The 18,977-nt window shown below is 35.9% G+C and overlaps 1 protein-coding gene across 6 annotated transcripts in view; it reads right to left on the reverse strand.

Moving 5' to 3' along the window:
- The window catches only part of SNX13 (sorting nexin 13), a 149,718-nt gene that overhangs the window by 58,243 nt on the left and 72,498 nt on the right, over positions 1 to 18,977 (reverse strand). For all 6 annotated transcript variants that reach the window (XM_055347382.1, XM_055347383.1, XM_019031635.3 and 3 more), the window contains 2 exons: positions 1,632 to 1,770; positions 1,158 to 1,246 (listed from right to left, as the gene is read on the reverse strand). In XM_055347382.1, the coding sequence (XP_055203357.1) occupies positions 1,158 to 1,246; positions 1,632 to 1,770 (228 nt within the window). The remainder of the gene's footprint in view (positions 1 to 1,157; positions 1,247 to 1,631; positions 1,771 to 18,977) is intronic.

Raw genomic sequence — 18,977 nt, forward strand, 5'->3', positions numbered from 1 at the left:
TCCCCTCTCAGTGTTACCCAATTCAGTAAACAGCACCACTATTTATACAGTTGCTCAAACCAAAATACCCTGAAATTATCCTTGAGTTATTTTTTCTTTCTCACCCCATATTCACTCCATTAAGAAAATCCTATTAGCACTATATCCAGTCTCTAATCGCTTCTCACAACCTCTTTTTTAGACATAGACATCTCTTATCTAGTTTTAAATCAGGAGTATTGCAAATAATCTCTCAGTTTCCATTCTTACCCCCATCATCTCACACTTTGTGTCTATTCTCCACAAAGAGTAAAGATAATAATTTTAACTTTTAGCTTGTAAGTCAGGTAATGTCACTTGTCAGGGCAAATCTCCAATTGATTTTCATCATAATTAGAATAAAATAAAATTCTTACTATGGCCACTAAGACCATATATGACCATATAAGATTTAACCCCCCGGTTCTTCTATGACTTCATTCCTAGCACAATAGCTAATTCATTCCATACCAACCACAACGACCTCCTCCAATTCACCAAGGACATTGTTACTTTAGTGCCCCTGCATTTGCTCTCATGACTGCCTCTAAGATAGATACTTCAAAGGCAAACAAAAATACATCACAGGACTAACTGCCTCATGTTATTTAGATCTCACTACGATCAAGTGTCGTCGAACCTCTTGGAACCTATCTAAACCAGTCCAAGACATTCTCTATATGCTACTTTGCTTTATTACTGTTTTTTGCAGTAGATGTCACCACCTGATATTACGCATCAATTTGCTTATTGGTTTATTTCCTGACTCCGCAACTAAAATGTAAACTCCATGAAAAGAGTCTGTCTGCTTGGCTCTTCTAAAAAGTACCCAACTCACAAAATTGAATAAATGTAAATTTTGAATAAACAAATGATACACAAGTAAATGCATAAATAAATCAAGGAATAAAATAAAATCTTCAATTACTTTAACATTTTTCAGGCAGCATTTTAGTTAACCTTTTCGGCATGTTTTAACAAATATTTATATCACATTGTAGAAGAGAAAACTCTTTTTAAAGTCCTCTTGTAAAGTGCTGCACTGGTAAACGTCCTACTTTTTGTCCTTTACTGTGCATTTTTAATCCCTATAGTATAGTATTTATAACTAAACGTTAATTCAAAAGTACTTTACTTACTTTGCCTGACTGCAATCGCTGTATTCTTGAGTCACATACCTTCTTCACAAATAGTAAGCTATTTATTTGATTTTTGATAGTGTTGATATCTAAAAGCAAAGAAATCATGAACTAGAAAGTGGTGATGTTATTTATGAAATACTTTAAACATGCACTTACTGTAATTTAACAAAATAACCAATAATACAGCAACTGTTTTATTCAATAAAAGAAACCATCTGAAATTATACAGTGAAATTATTTAATTAAAAGTAAACCATGCCAATTACCTTCACTTTAGGGATAATTACAATAATCACATTCTCACATTCTGAAAATAATGCTTTTACTCTAAGCACATGTTAACCTAATAAGGAAGATTTAATTAAGGTGAAAACATTAATATCAGAAAATGACATTTAGGTAAATTAATCAAAGTTTTGAAGATAAAATAATACTTCAAAAAATATATTTTAAATTAAATACATTACTTACCATCACCAGCTGTATCTAGAGATCTAAGATACTGTAATTCTTCTGCTGCCTTATCTCTGACTGCTTCTAGCTCTCCAATATTGTCACTCAATTTAATAATGTTCATAAAGGCCTCATAGTTGCAGTTAGAATCACGGATCTGAAAACAAGTTTAAGAAAAACAGGTGGGAGAGGAACTCACTTATGAAAAGGAAAACTGAATCTTGAGTGCCTACTATGTGCTAGGACAATTTGCTACGTACTCAGTGCTTACAACAAAAAGAAAAAAGTTCTGTATTTGGGCACCTATATTCCAATGGGTCTTAGACTGCAAATAAAATAAAGTAAGTATTATACAGCATGTTTGAAACTGTAGGAATAGGAACATGCTCACAATATTTGATGATAGCAAAGAAGCCATGATGACTGGAACTAAACCAAAGACAAACTGAGCAAAAGATATGGTCAGCAGCAATGGAGGGCAAATCTTCTGTTATAGTACAAAGGTTTTAGCTTTCACTCTGAAGCAAGTCAGAAGTTATATTGGAAGGTTTAAACAGAAGAGTAACACTCTCTAACCTAAAATATAACACAATCACTGTGTTGTTGTATAAAAATAGAATAAAGGCAGAGCCAAAATCAGAAAAAAAGACCAGTTAATAAGACAAGTGAAAGATAATATAGTCAGGGAGCAGGGTGGTGACAATGGTGGTGTGGTACAAAGTGTTTTATAGAATGTTTTCTGGTAAGACGGGTTTTGTAAAGACAATGCCAAAAGAATTTGCTGATAAATCAGATGTGGCCGTGAAATAAAGAGAACATAGAACTACACTAACATCGTTGGCCTGACAACTGGAATAGTGGAGTTACCACTAAACAAGATGGAGAAAAAAATTAAGAGATGCAGCATTTGCCGGGGGGTGGGAGTGGGGGAGGCAAAATATTATGAGGGTGTTTTTGGCAAAATTAAGTGTGAGATCCCATTAAATATAAAAATGGCCATTAGTATACTTTTGAATATGATGGACAAGAGTTCAGAAAGGAAGGCTACACAGAAATATGCATTTTAAAGTCACTGACATGGAGATGACACTTAAAACCATGAACATGGATGGGAATAATCAAGAGAATGAGGGTAGAGTGAAAAAAGAAGAGATCTAAGGACAGATACTCAGAAGATTTACTTACACAGCAAAAAGACTGAGAAAGGCCAAAAACGTAGAAAAAAAAATCAACAAACTTTGGTGTTCTAACAAGCCAAGTAAAGAAGTGTTTTAAAAAAGAAAATGACGGCCGGGTGCAGTGCTTGTAATCGCAGCACTTTGGTAGGCCAAGGCGGGCAGATCACCTGAAGTCAGGAGTTCGAGACCAGCCTGGCCAACATGGTGACATCCTGTCTCTACTAAAAATAGAAAAATTAGCTGGGCATGGTGGCAGGTGCCTGTAATCCCAGCTACTAGGAAGGTAAAGCGAGATAATCACTTGGGCCCAGGAGGCGGAGGTTGAAGTGAGCTGAGATCGTGCCACTGTACTCCAGGTTGGGCGCCAAAGTGAGATTCCGTCTCAAAAAGAAAAGAAAAGAAAAAAAGAGAGGGGAGGGGAGAAGAGAGGAAAAGAGGATAAACTGTGTCAAGCATTTCATATAGGTGTAAAACAAAAATAAGGAATCTAAGAATTGACCATAACAATGGGGATTATTCTCTTTGACTTGTAAAAGTTTATTGGAGGAGTTCAAGAAAGAGAAGACAGAAAATGTAGACAGCCAACAGTCAACCCTCTTATAAAGTTTTGCTGTAAAAAAAATAAGCAGGAGTAAAGAGTACTGCCTAAAATGGAATGTAAGATCAATGACTTCTTTCATCTTCTTTTTAAGATGAGAGAGATAATGACAAAGGTGTATGATAATAAGAATGATCATATAAAGAGTGAAAATGTGATGTTACAGAAAGAAAGCGTAAAATTGCCAAAGCAATAAAATGAAATTGTCTAGAAGGAGTTGGTTACAATGCTCACATAAAGGACTTGCTTTAGCTAGATACATGGATATTTCATCCACAGTAACAGAAGAAAATATAAAATATACATGCATAGATACAGGTTATGAATGCACATGGTAACAGGATATTATGAAACATCTCTTTCAATTTCCTCAATTTTTCAGTGGAGAACTATGGTCATGAGCTAAGAGAAAAGATGTGAAAAAATATATTAAATTAAAGTGAAGGAAGTATAAAAGAGTTGGTCAGAAGAGTGGGCCAGGTAACCTAACAGGAAAAATTTAATGATTGCAAGGCAAGAATAAGGGCACAAATGAGATTAGTGCTCATGAATTTAAAATGAGACCAGTGTAGGTTTCTTTTTTTTCATAAACCACATTCACCTGCTTAAAAATAGGAATGGAGAAACAGTTATGTTGGATTTAACCAGTGTTGTGGTGTCAATAAGCAAATAAAGTTAAGGAGGTAAAGTAGTACAGGATGTTGTAGAGGGATTAATAACTATGACTGTAAATAAAATTTAAACTAAGCAAAGCAGGAAGAGTGGGCTATGAAAAGGTAATAGACTTCAGATGTTATCCATTTTAAACAAAAAGCCAAATAACTGAATACTGTAAAAGTACAAGACTATGTAAAAAGATGCATTACATAGAGGGGATCAATTATACAGTGGAAGTTGACTTCTAATTAGAAACAATAGAGGCAAAAGGAAAATAAAACAATTTTTAAAGTACTAAAAGAAAAAATACAGCAATTCTACATCAATGAAATATCCTTCAAACTTGGCAGTAAATGAAAATATTTTCAGAGAATAAAAAACTCAGATAATTTGTCACAAGAAAATTGGCAATAGGCCAGGCACAGTGGCTCACCCCTGTAATCCCAACACTTTGGGAGGCTGAGGTGGGTGGATCACGAGGTCAGGAGTTCAGGACCAGCCTGGCCAAAATGGTTAAACCCCGTCTCTACTAAAAATACAAAAATTAGCCAGGCATGCTGGCGGGCACCTGTAATCCCAGCTACTTGGGAGGCTGAGGCAGAGAATTGCTTGAACCCGGGAGGCGGAGGTTACAGTGAGCCAAAATCGTGCCACTGCACTCCAGCCTGCGCGACAGAGCGAGACTCCGTCTCCAAAAAAAAAAAAAAAAAGAAAAAAGAAAAGAAAATTGGCAATACACAGAATCCTAAAGAAAGTTCTTCAAAATGAAGAAAAATGACAACAAAACTGAAATTTGTACCTACAAAAAAGAATGAAGGGTATTGAAAACACTAAGTAAATGTATGAGTGTAAAAGATTTTTTTTCTGTTCTTTAAGAAAGGGTGTTTAACGCAACAATCAGCATAGCACTGTGGAGTAAATTATGCATGCAGATGTAAAATATATAATGAAAAAGAACAAAGGGTGGGGGCTAATTAAAATTATGCTATAGCAAGGTTCTTCATATTTCATATGAGGTGATAAAGTACTGCCCTCTAGGCATATGATGACAACTTAAAGAGGACACTAATTCCTAGAGCAACCACTAAAATAATAATGGTTATAGGAACAAGGAATAGCTAGAAAGTCATTAAAATAATAAAGCAGAATACAGGAATACCTTGTTTCAATTCCACTGTGCTTGACTATGACACATCACACTGTGTTTTTTTAACAAACTGAAGTTTTCTAGCAACCCTGTGTCCAGAAACTCTTACCAGCATAATTTTTCCAACAACATGTGCCCATGTTATGTGCATAGTCACATTTTAATAATTTTCAGAATATTTCAGACTTTTTCATTATTACTATATCTACTATGGTGATCAGTGATCTTTGATATTATTGTTTTGGTGCACTACAAAACAATCCTCATTTAAGATGACAAAATTAATTGATAAATTGTTTTGTATATTCTGACAGCTCCACAACTGACCATTCCTCCGTCTCTCTCCCTCTAGGAGGGCCTCTCTATTAACTCACATATAACAACATTGAAGTTAGACCAATTAGTAACCCTACAATGAACTCTTAAGTGTTCAAGCAAAAGGAAGAGCCACATATCTTTCATTTTCAATCAAAAGCTAAAAATGACTAAGCTTAGCCAGGAAAATGTATCAAAAGCCAAGACAGACTTAAAGCTTGGTCTCTTGCACTAAACAATTATCCAATATGAGAATGCAAAAAATAAAAAAAAAAGGTTCTTCAGGGAAATTAAAAGTGCTGCTCCAGAACAGATGACTGATAAATGTGAAGAACACTTATGGTGATATGGAGAAAGTATTAGTGGTAAAGGATAGAAAATCACACCAGACACAACATTCCCTTTGTCCAAAGCCTATTCCAGAGCAAGGCCCGGACTAGCTTCAATTCTATAAAGGCTGACAGAGGTAAGGAAACTGCAGAAGAAGAGTTTGAAGCTAGCAGACATTGGAGGTTTGAGGAAAGAAGCTGTCTGCATAACACAGAAGTACAAGGTGAAGCAGCAAGTCCTGATGTAGAAGCTATATGGCAAGTCATCCAGATTTAGTCTGGATCACTGATAATGGTGGCTACACTAAACAGATTTTTCACTGTAGACAAAACAGCCTTATATGGAGAAAAGATGCCATCTACTACTTTCACAATTAGAGAGTAAAAGCCAGTGTCTGGCTACAAAGCCTCAAAAGACAGAATTAGTATCTTGTTAGAGGCTAGTAGTGACTCTAAGTTGAAGCCAATGCTCATTTACCATTCCAAAAATTCTAGGGCCCTTAGGAATTATGCTAAATCTACTCTACCTGTGCTCCAGAAATGGAACAAGAAAGCCTGAATAATAGCATGTCTGTTTACAACACGGTTTACTAAATATTTTAAGCACACTGTTGAGATGTACCACTTACAAAGCGATTCCTTTCAAAATATTACTGCTCACTGACAACACACCTGGTCGCCCCAGAGCTCGGATGAAGGATATCAATGTTGTTTTCATGCCTACTAAAACAATATCCATTCTGCAGCCCAAGGATCAAGGAGTAATTTCACCTCTCAAGTCTTACTATTTAGGAAATGCATTTTTTGTAAGGCTATGGATATTTGCTCTAGATAGTGATTCCTCTGATGGATCTGAACAAAGTAAACTGATAACCTTCTAGAAATGACTCATTATTCTAGATGCCATTATGAATATTCATGATTCATGGGATGAGGTCAAATATCAACATTCACAGAAGACTGGCAGTTGATTCCAATCTTCATAGATGACTTTAAGGGGTTCAAGAGTTCAGTGAAGGAAGTCACCACAGATGTGGTAGAAATGGCAAGAGAAGTAGAATTAGAAGTTGACCCTGAACAATATCAACAATGTAAACTGAAAATAAAAGTCAAAATGTGGGAGGATTAAAGTTTAAAGTTCTTTACAATTTTCTTTGTTTCTTTCTTTGCAATCAAAGTTAATTTGTCATCAGTTCAAAATAACTTGTTATAAATTTAAGGTATCTTTTGTAAGCCTCATGGTAATGACAATCCAAAAACCTGTAATAGTTAAACTAAAAAGCAAGAAATTAAAACATACTACCAGAGAAAAATCACTTAACCACAAAAGAAGACAGTAAGAAGGAACCAAGAAGTTACAAAACAACTAGAAAATAGTTACCTCCCTACCTATTAGTAGTAACACTAAATGTAAGTGGACTAAATTCTCCAATTAAAAGACATAGAGCAGCTGAATGTAGGCCAGGTATATGGCTCACACTTGTAATCCCAGCACTTTGGGAGGTTGAGGTGGGAGGACTACTTGAGCCAGAAGTTTAAGACCAGCTGGGCAACATAGTAAGACCCTGTCTCTACAAAACAATAAAAAAATTAGCCAGGTATGGTGGCATATCCCTGTAGTCCCAGCTACACATGAAACTGAGTTGGGAGGATCACATGAGCCTGGTTGAGGTTGCAATGAGCTGTGATCATGCCACCACACTCCAGCCTAGCTGACAGAGTGAGACTCTCTTAAAAAAAAAAAGAAAGAAAGAGAAGAAAAGAAAAAGAAAAAGAAAAACAAAATTCACCTCAAGGAACTAGAAAAGCAATAACAAACCAAACCCCAAATTAAGATTTAAAACAAAAATAAATGAAATTGAGACTAAGACAACAATACAAAAGATTGAGTTGAAAAGTGATCTTTTAAAGAGAGAAACAAAAGCAATAAATGTTTACGCTAGACTAAGAAAAAAAGAGGCACCAAAAAAATACAATCAGAGATGAAAATGGATATACTACAACTGATACAACTGAAATATAAAGAATCATCAGAGACCATTATAAATAATTATGCTCCAACAAACTGGAAAACCTAGAAGAACTGAATAAATTCCTCACACATAAAATTACCAGCAATAAACCATAAAGAAATAGAAAATCTGAACAGTCCAGTAACGAGTAATAAGACTGAGGCAGTAGTAAAAGTATCCCTCCAAGAAAAGCCCAAGACCTGATGGCTTCAGTGCTGCTAAATTCTACCAAATATTTTTAAAGGAACTAATATTGATTCTATTCAATGTTTCCAAAAATTAAAGAGGAAGGAATACTTTGAAACCCAATCTACAAGCCCAGCATTACTCTAACACCAACACCAGACAAGGACACAACAAAAAAAGAAAACTACAAGCTCATCCCTGATGAACACAGATGTCAAGATCCTCAACAAAATACTAGTAAACTGGCCAGGCGCGGTGGCTCACACCTATAATCCCAGCACTTTGGGAGGCCGAGGTGGCAGATCACCAGAGGTCAGGAGTTCAAGACCAGCCTGGCCAACATGGTGAAACCTCATCTCTATTAAATATACAAAAATTAGCAGGGCATGCTGGCAGGCATCTGTAATCCCAGTTACTCAGGAGTCTGAGGCAGGGAGAATTGCTTGAACCTGGGAGGTGGAGGTTACAGTGAGCTGAGACGGCGCCACTGAACCGCAGAGCAAGACTCTGTCTCAAAAAAAAAAAATACTAATAAACTTAATTCAACAACACATTAAAAAGATTATTCACCATGATTAAGTGGGATTCATCACAGAAATGCAAAAATGGTTCAAGATATGAAAATCGATAAGCATAATACATGATGTTAACAGAATGAAGCACAAAAAACATTATCATTTCAAAAGATGTTGAAAAGGCATTCAATAAAATTCAACATGCCTTCAAAATAAAATCTCTCAAAATATTAGGTATAGAAGGAAAATACCTCAACACAATTAAACGCCATTTATGACAAACTCACAGTTAACATCATATTGAGTGGAGAAAAGCTAAAAGCTTTTCCTTTAAGAACCAGGAGAAAAAGGATGCCTACTCTTACAAATTTTATTCAGCCTAGTACTAGAAGTCCTACCCAGAGTAATTAGGCAAGAGAGAAATAAAGAGTATCCTAACTGGAAAGGAAAAAGTCAATTTGTCCTTGTTTGCAGACCACATGAACACCTATTTAGAAAAACCTAAAGATTCCAAAAAATGTTGCAGAATACAAAATCAACATATAATACTGAGTATCATTTCCATTTGTCATTAGTAAACAATCTGAAAAATAAATCAAGAAACAAATCACATTTATAACAGCATCGAAAATATAAAATATAAAAATTTATTTTAAAAATGTGAAAGATACATAAACACTAAAAATTACAAAACAATGCTGAGAGAAACTACAGAGGCTTCAATAAATGGAGAGATGCCATGTTCCTAGATAAGAAGACAAAATGTTAAAATATCCATTCTTCCTAAATTCATCTCTAGATTCAATGTAATCACAGTTAAAATTCTAATAGGTTTTTAATAAAAACTAAACTTTTGATAAATTTTCTGTGAAAAATAGTCAAAACAATCCTAGAGAAAAAGAAAAAGTGTAAAAGACTCATACTGTCCCATTTCAATATTACTATAAAGCTAATCAGAAAGTATGATATTTGCATATGGGTACACAAAGAGAGCAACAGAAGAGTCCAGAATCAGAACCAAGCATATTAGAGCAAACTGATATTTTAGTAAGGTGCCAAGGAAATTACTTTTATGAAAAAGTCTTTTCAACAAATGGTGCTAGAATATCTAGATGTCTGTATTTTAAAAATCAATCTAAACTGTCATACTCCACACACATAAAAAATGTGAGATAAATCATAGAACAAAATATAAAAGTAAAAATTATAAAACTTAGCATAGGCAAATAACTTGGTAATCTTCAAACAAACAAGGATTTCCTAGAGAAGACCAAAAAAATACTAGCTGTGGAACCCAAATTGGGAAATTATGTTTCATCAAAACTTTAAAATTGTCATCAAAAGACATCACTGAACGAGAAAAAATACCAAGTCATAACCTAGGGAATAATATCTGCAATACATATATCTGATAAAGAACTTCTATGTAGAATATACGAAGCATTCTTACATTATCAATTTAAAAAAGATAAACGGGGAGAAAATGAGCACTTGAAAAAAGATACAAAACAGGCCAATAATCACAGGAAAAGACGCTCGGTATCATTAGTAATAAAGAAACTGCAAGTAACTACAACAAAATACCAATTCACACATACTAGAGAAGTTAAAATTTAAGATTGACAATGCTAAATGTTAATCAGAATGTGGAAAGACCAGAACTATAAAATACTGCTACTGGAAAGGCAAAATTATAATACAACTCTGAAAGACAATTTGTTCATTTCATTCTTTTTTCTACTGTGGTCAAAAACAGAAAACATAAAATTTATCACCTTAAACATTTTAAGTTAACAGTGGTATAAACTATTAGAACATTGTTTTTAACAGTTCTCTGATCTTTTATCTTGAAAACTGAAACTCTAGGTCCACTGAACAACAAATCCTGTTTGTTCTCTCCTCCCAGATCCCAGCAACCAACATTTTACTAAGAGTTTGACTACTCAAAGAGGGATCATGCAGTATTTGTCTTTCTGCGATAAGCTTATTTCACTTAACACAGTATTCTCAAGGTTCATCATGTTGTAGGATATACAGGATTTCCTTTTTTTTGTTAAGGCTGAATAATATTTTACTGTATGTATATACCACATTCTCTTTATGCATTCATCTGTTGATAGACACTTAAGGTTATTTCCACCTCTTGGCTACTGTGAATACCACAATCATGATTACACAAATTTCCCTTTAAGATCCTGTTTTCAATCCTTTTGGATAGAGACCTAGACGTGGGATTGTTAGATCATACGGTAACAATTTTGAGAAGAACCTCCAAACTGTTTTCCAAAGTGTCTGCACCATTTTACATTCCATCGATAGTGCAAAAGAGTTTAAATTTTTCCACATCCTCGCCAATACCTGTTATTTTGTTTTTTTTTCTTTTAATAGTGACCAAATGGTTGTAAGATAATTCATTTACTATTATGGTTGTGATTTGCATTTCCATAATGATTAGGGATGTTGCACATCTTTTCATATTACTGTTGGCCATCTGTATAACTTCTGTGGAGATACGTCATTACACTATTTTGCACATTTTTAAATACTTTTCTTTTTCCTGTTGTTGAGTAGTATGAGCTCCTTATATATGATGGATGTTAATTCCTAATCAGATATATGGCTTGCAAATATTTTCTCCCATTGTATAGGGTACCTTTTCACTCTGGTGATTGTTCCTTTGCTGGGCAGCTTTTTAGTCTGATACACTCCCACTCACTATTGCTGTTATTTTTGTCTGAGCTTTTGGTATCATATCAAATAAATCATAGTCAAATCTAAGAAGCTTTTCCCTTACATATTCTTCTAGGAGTTTTGTCATTTCAGGTCTTTAATCCATTTTGAGTTAATTTTTACATGCAGGGCAAGGTTAAGGGTCCAACTTCATCCTTTTGCATGTGGCTATCCTGTTTTCCCAATACCATTTGCTGAAGAGATTATTCTTTCCCATTTTGTAGCCTTGATACAAATCTATGCAGATCATTTGAGTACGCACATGAGAACTTACTTCTCAGTTCTCTATTCTGTTCCACTAAGTCTACATTTCTATCTTTATGCCAGCACCATACAGTTAATTACTGTAGCTTTGTAATAGGTTTTGAAATCAGGAAGGGTGAGGTGCAAAGAAATATCACTGGGATTTTGGTAAGAATTGCACTGAATCTGTAAATTGCTCTGGGCAGTATGCCTGTCTTTACAATATTAGGTCACTTCATGAACATAGTATGTGTTTCCATTTATTTGTGTCTTTTTTTTGTGATGGGGTCTTGCTCTCTTGCCTAGGCTGGAGTACAATGGCACAATCACAGCTCACTGCAGCTTTCATCTGCTGGGCTCACATGATCTTCCCCCTTCAGCCTCTGGAGTAGCTAGGACCACAAGTATGCACCACCATGCACAGATATTTTTATTCCTGATATTTTGTTGCACAGTACAATAGGGACTGCATTCTTGTTCAGCAGGAGAGCACCCCTTTCACCCCACCCCTGCCAGAAATGTCAGGCAGCCATCAGGTGATGGGTTTGGCAGTTATCACACATACAGTTATCACACACACACACACACACACACACACACACACACACACAGAGTGTGATAACTGCAAAAATAATTCGCAGCCCACACCAGGGAGAGGCAATTTCCTGATGGTCCATAGCTGTCACACTAAAGTAATCATTGGTCACAGGCACCAGGAAGTGGCAATTTCCCAAACAGATAAAAACACTTGAAATTGGTAACTAGCTTCCAATAAAATCTCAGGAAATAGTCAAGTGAGCTCGAGGATGTGCATTGAGAGACAAAATGACAGAGTATGACCTTCTGGTGGAATGCCCCTAGAAAAGTGAAGAAAGTCTCAGATGGACATGTGTACAACTTCCTAAACACACTGCATGTGCTCACTTCCCAAGTGTAAGGAAGGCACCGTGCATGCGGGCAGCCCACCCAAAGGGAAGAATCATGGGAAAAGGGATGCAAGATGCCAGAAGTGGACCAGTACAGAAAATAGTAGGATCAAGGTTAAACAGGGCACTTGACCTCCAAAGTGCCCACTTGGGTCTCTTCCAGTGTACTTTCCTTTCTTTCCTGCTATAAAGCTTTTTAATAAACTTCCACTCCTGCTCTGAAACTTACCTCAGTCTCTTTTTATGCCTCACGCCTCTCAGTCAAATTCTTTCTTGAGGAGGCAAGAAGTGGGGTTTCTGCAGAACCATCAGTAATTCAGCTATCTGCTGCCCCCAACAGTTTGAAATATTTTTAGAATATAGGCTAAGCCCACTCCAAAATGTTTTTACTATATACGTAATTACAGTTAATGCAGTTAATACATGCTTAGGAACAGAAAACTGAACACTAAAAAATATCTGTATAGAGACAGAGGGGAATAAAAATAATTCCCAATCCCATGAGTGAGAGATAACCATAACATTCTGTTCAACTTGCTTCCATTTTTGGACCAGAGTTAATAATTGTATCCTGATTATTTAAGTTTAGTATACAATATCCATTTTCTGTACTACTAAACAAATTTTATTACTATTTACCCTGAATTTTAACTTAAATGTTTATAAATTTTGCATGTAAGTTTCTACCGCTTAAAAACATACTATTTTATTACATAATCCATACTCATTACAAGTGAAATGAAACACATAAAAAAGAAAAATTACTACCTTTCTATTAACATTTCAGTGTATATCCTATGAGAATTACAGTCATTAATAAATACATTTTTCTAAAGAATGGGATATTTATCTAACATATATGCCAATTTTAGTTATCTTTTTCATGCAAAAGATATGAACAATTTTTCAAGTTCATAAAGATATACTATCACACTTTAAATGGGTACATAGTATTCAATTGTATCAATGTGTTATTATATATTAACTAATCCCCTATTTGGGACATTTAAGTTGCTTTCCATTTTTTGCTACTATAACCAATGCTGCTATGAATGGTCTTAAATATACATTATTGGAGGAGGCCGAGCAAGGTGGCCAAGTAGAGCCCTCCAGCGATCATCCTCCCCACAGGAACAACATATTAAACAACTGTCCATGCACCTTCATAGGAACCATAAAATTAGGTGAGTGATCACAGTACCTGGTTTGAGCATAATATCAAGGAAAGTGGCATTCAAAAGGGTAGGAAAGACAGTCTCGCATTGCCTCCACCACCCCTCCCCTCAACCCTGGACAGCACAGCACAGAAAGAGAATCTGTGGGCTTGTGGGAGGAAGAGTGAAGTAAGTATAGAACTCTGCTTTGAAACTCAGAACTGCTCTGTCACAGCACAGGACAGAATTCCACTAGCACCCAGGGAAGGAGCATTTAGACCAGCCCTGAGCCACAGCAGAATTCTCAGCTCAGGGGGAATAACTCAAATCCAGGTGGCTTCACTATGGGCTGACTGACGTGGCCTGGGACACTAAATAAATATGAGTGGCAGTCAGGCCACAAGCACTGCAGTCCTAGGGCAAGCCCTGGTGCTACATACACTCTTCTCAGCGGCCAGTAGACTTCGGGTATGACCCGGTGTAACACCAGCTATGGTGGCCAGCAGAGTGTCTGTGTCATCCCTCCACCACTTCCAGGCAGTGTAACTCCAGCAAAGACTCCTTCCACTCAGAGGAAGGAAAGGGAGGAATACAGAGGGCTGTGTCTTAAAACTTAGGTACCAGCTCAGCCACAGTAAAACCAAAAACCAGGCAGATTCCTGAAACCCAAGAATATACATCTTTCCTCCTGGACAGCATTTCTAGACCCACCCTTGGCCAGAAGGGAAGCTGTTGCCCTGATGAGATAGACCCAGTCCCTAGCAGAATTCACAATCTGCTGACTAAAGTGGTCCTGGGCCATGAATAAATAGCAGCAGCAGCCAGGCAGCAGTGGCCACAGGCCTTAGGCAAGCCCCAGTACTGTGCTGCTCTGCGAGGTTTGAGGTACAACTCTGCACAGTGCCAGCCATGGTGACCATGACAGTGTCCATGTCACTGTTTCCCCAACTCCAGGCAGCATTACACAGAAAGAGACCCTTTGTTATTAAGAGAAAGAGAGGGAAGAGCATGAAAGACTTTGTCTGGTAACCTAGGGAATTCTCCTTTATCTTACTGAAGTGCATCGTGGCAGTGTATTTAGGAGTCTCCAAGAGTCACAGTATTCCTGGGCTTAGGGATCCCACTAGTGCTGAAATAGCATAGTGACCATAGGCTTAGGTTACAACATTCAATCCCTTTTGACTTCATGAAAAGCCCTCTCAAAAAGGATGGTACAAATAAGCCCAGATTGAGAAGATTAAAATAAAAATTAACTCTTCAATGTCCAGACATTAATGAACATCTACAAGCACCAAGAACATCCAGGAAAACATCACCTCAAGAAACTAAATAAGGCACCAATGACCACTCTGGAAGTGAAGGAAATATGTGACCTTTCAGACATGAAATACAAAAGAGCTGTTTTGAGGAAGCTAAAAGAATTTCAAGATAACACAGAGAAGGAATTCAGAATTCTACTGAGAAATTTAACAGAGGCTGAAATAATAAACAAACTCTAGAACTGAAAAATTCAATTGATAAACTGAAAAATTCATCAGAGTATCTTAACAGCAGAATTGGTCCAGCAAAAGGAAGAACCGAGCTAAGACAGGCTACACGAAAATACATAGAGAAAAAAAGAATCTGAAAAAAAAATGAAGCATACCCACAAGATCTAGAAAACGGTGTCATAAGGGCTAATCTACGATTTATTGGCCTTAAAGAGGATGTAAAGAGAGAGACTGGGTAAGAAGTTTATTCAAAGAAATAATAACAAAGAACTTTTCAAACCCAGAAAAAAACATGAATATCCAGGTACGAGAAGGTCGAAAAACACCAATAAAATTCAATCCAAATAAGATGACCAAAGGCATGTAAATCAAACTCTCAAAGGTCAAGGATAAATAAAGAGTCCTAAAAGCTGCATAAAGAAGGAAAAGAAGGAGAAGAAGGAGAAGGAGGAGAAGGGGGAGGGGAAAGGGAAGAAAGGGAAGGAGAAGGAGGAAGAGGAAGAGGAGGAGGAGGAGCAGCAGCAGCAGCAGCAAATAACACAAAGGAGCTCTGATATGTCTGGCAGCACACATCTGAGCAGAAACCCTACAGGCCAGGAGGGAGTGGGATCATTCATACATTCAAAGTGCTGAAGGAAAAAAAATGTCTTCCAACCTAAAATATATCCTGCAAATTTATCTGTCAACTCTGAAGGAGAAATAAAGTCTTGGCCAGACAAACAAAAGCTAAGGGATTTCATCAATACCAGATGAGTCTTACTAGAAATCCTAAAGAGAGTTTTTCAATCTGAAAGAAAAGCATGTTAATGAGCAATAAGAAATCATCTGAAAGTATAAAACTCATTGATACTAAGTACACAGACAACTACAGAATAATACTGCAACTGTGATGTACAATCCACTCATATCTTTAGTGAGATGACTAAAACACAAGTCAACAAAAAATAACTGATAAACAAATTTAGTAAAGCTTCAAGATACAAAACGAACATACAAAAATCAATAGTGTTTCTATGTGAACAATTTGAAAAAGAAAACAAGAAAAGTAATCCCATATAATCACAAATAAAATACGTAAGAATAAACTTAACCAAGGAAGTAAAAGATGTCTACAAGGAAAACTGTAAAACACTGATAAAAGAAATTGAATAAGACACAAAAAAAATGAAAAGATGCTCCACGTTCATGGATTGGAAGAATCAATATTGCTAAAATGTCCATAGTACAAAAAGCAATCTGCAAATTCAAAGCAACCCATATCAAAATACCAATAACTTTCTTCACAGAAATAGAAAAAATAATCCCAAAATGTATTAATATATGGAACCACAAAAGACTCAAAATAGCCAAAGCAATCCTAAGCAGAAAAGAACAAAGCTGAAGACATCACATTACTTGACTTCAAATTATACTACAGAGCTACAGTAACCAAAACAGCAGGGTACTGGCATAAAAACAGACACATAAACCAATGGAACAGAATAAAGAACACAGAAATAAACCCAAGCATTCACAGTAAATTCACTTTTTACAAATGTGCCAAAAACACACATTGGGGAAAAAAACAGTCACTTTAATAAATGGTGCCAAGACAACTGGATATCGATACGCAGAGGAATGAAACTAGACCCCTATCTCTCAGCATATAGAAAAACCAATTTAAAATGGATTAAAGACTTGAATCTAAGAAGTGAAACTATAAAACTACTAGAAGAAAACAGTGGGGAAACAATCCATGACGTTGGTCTGGGCAAAGATTTCTTACATAAGACCTCAAAAGCATAGGGAACCAAAGCAAAAATGTACAAATGAGATTACATCACGCTAAAAGGCTTCTGCACAGCAAAGGGAATGATCAACACGAGACAATCCACAGAATAGGAGAAAATATTTGCAAGCTACTCATTTGACAAAGAAATAATAACCAGAATATATAAGGAACTCAAACAACTCAATAGGAAAAAAAAAAAAAGAATCCCATTAAAAATGGGCAAAAGATCTGAATAGACATTTCTCAAAAGGCAACATATAAATGGAAAACAGGTTATTAAAAAATGCTTAACAGCACTTATCATCATAGAAATACAAACTACAATGAGATACTATTTCACTCCAATTAAAATGGCTTTTAACCAAAAGAAAGGTAATAACAAATGCTTGCAAGTATGTAAAGAAATGGATAAAGAAAACATGGTACATACACAAAATAGAATATTATTCAGCCATTAAAAAAAGAATGAAATATTGACTGGGGGACATTATGTTAAGTCAAATTAACCATGCACAGCAGGCCAAATATGTGGGAACTAAAAACAAAACAAAACAAAGACTGAACTCATGGAGATACAGTGTCAAATAATGTTTCTTTACCAGAGGCTGAGAAGGGAACTAAAGAAGGAACGGCTAATGGGTATAAAACACAGTCAGACAGAAAGAGTAAGATCTACCATTCAGTAGCACAACAGGGTGGCTACAGTTAACAATAATTTATTGTATATTTCAAAATAACCATAGGAGTGGAATTGGAATGTTCCTAACACAAAGAAGTGATAAATGCTGATCTGATGGATACCCCAATTATCCTGATTTGAACATTATACATTGTATGCTTATATTGAAATATCACATGTACTCCATAAATATGTACAACTCTTACATATCCATAATTTTTAAAAATTAAAAACTTGTTAAAATTTTTAAATATAGATTGTCACAAATTTGATTATCACTTTAAAATAACTTCTTAGGAGTTCCTAGCCAAAGGAGACTCACTTTTTTATAGTTTTAATTGTGCAGATACGTGTATTTTCAAAGCTTTTATAGTGCCTAATGCAAAGTCTAAAAAAGTTCACAGAGGAAAAGAAGAATCAAGTTCCATGGTCTCCAGGAAAGGCTCCAGAAGTACACAATTAATAACAGTTTTTGTCTGCAGGTACTACAATCTGGTCAAAGGGTAAACCTTTGCAACAACAATAATAAAACAACAGCAGCCAGGCACAATGGCTCACACCTGTAATCCCAGCACTTCGGGAGGCTGAGGCAGGCAGATCGCTTGAGCTCAGGAGCTCACGACTGGCCAGGGCTACATAGCAAAACCATGTCTCTACCAAAAGTACAAAATATTAGCGGGATGTGGTGGTGCATGCCTGTGTCCCAGCTACTTGGGAGGCTGAAGCGGGAGGATCACTTGAGCCAAGGAGGCTGAGGCTGCAGTGAGCCAAGATTGTCACTGCACTCTAGCCTGGATGAAAGAGTGAGATCCCATCTCAAAAATAAATAAATAAAAATGAAGTAAAAAAAAAATAAAACAATGGCAAGTCTGACAATGCCTAAGGGAAATCAAAGAACAATCAAGTAATTCTTTCTTAAGAAAGCTACACTGAGTTAAAGGAAGACAAATGTGAAGTAGAAATCCCAGATTTAAGAAAATAAATCAAAGATCTAGAAGTAGGTATCAAAATATTCCCCGAAGGTGGCCCATTTACAATTCTTCCTTGACCATGAGTTTATTAAGGAAAAGTATACATTATAAAGAAAAAAAAATAGGGCTTGTGGACTTAGTAATAACTAAGTCTTTGATATGTCTGACAGAAGAAAACTATTGAGTTAACTACTACAGACACTAGGCAACTTACAGAAACATCTAGAATCCAGATCTTCTGGTTCTCATTCTACTATTCTGTCCTCCATATTTTCCCCATTATACAGTATAAAATGTGAGTTACATGTCAAGTAGTTCAAATCCCAAGTTGTATTTAAAAATCAAATAGTAGCCATTAAAAATACTCATCATCTATAGACACAGGTAGTAACATATTCTATTTTTTTAAAGAAATAGTAGTAGCACCATAACCGCAAGGAAGATAATCAACAAAATTCTTTAT

Source organism: Gorilla gorilla, chromosome 6, assembly GCF_029281585.2.
Source record: "Gorilla gorilla gorilla isolate KB3781 chromosome 6, NHGRI_mGorGor1-v2.1_pri, whole genome shotgun sequence".
In the NCBI taxonomy this organism is placed as follows: Eukaryota; Metazoa; Chordata; class Mammalia; order Primates; family Hominidae; genus Gorilla; species Gorilla gorilla.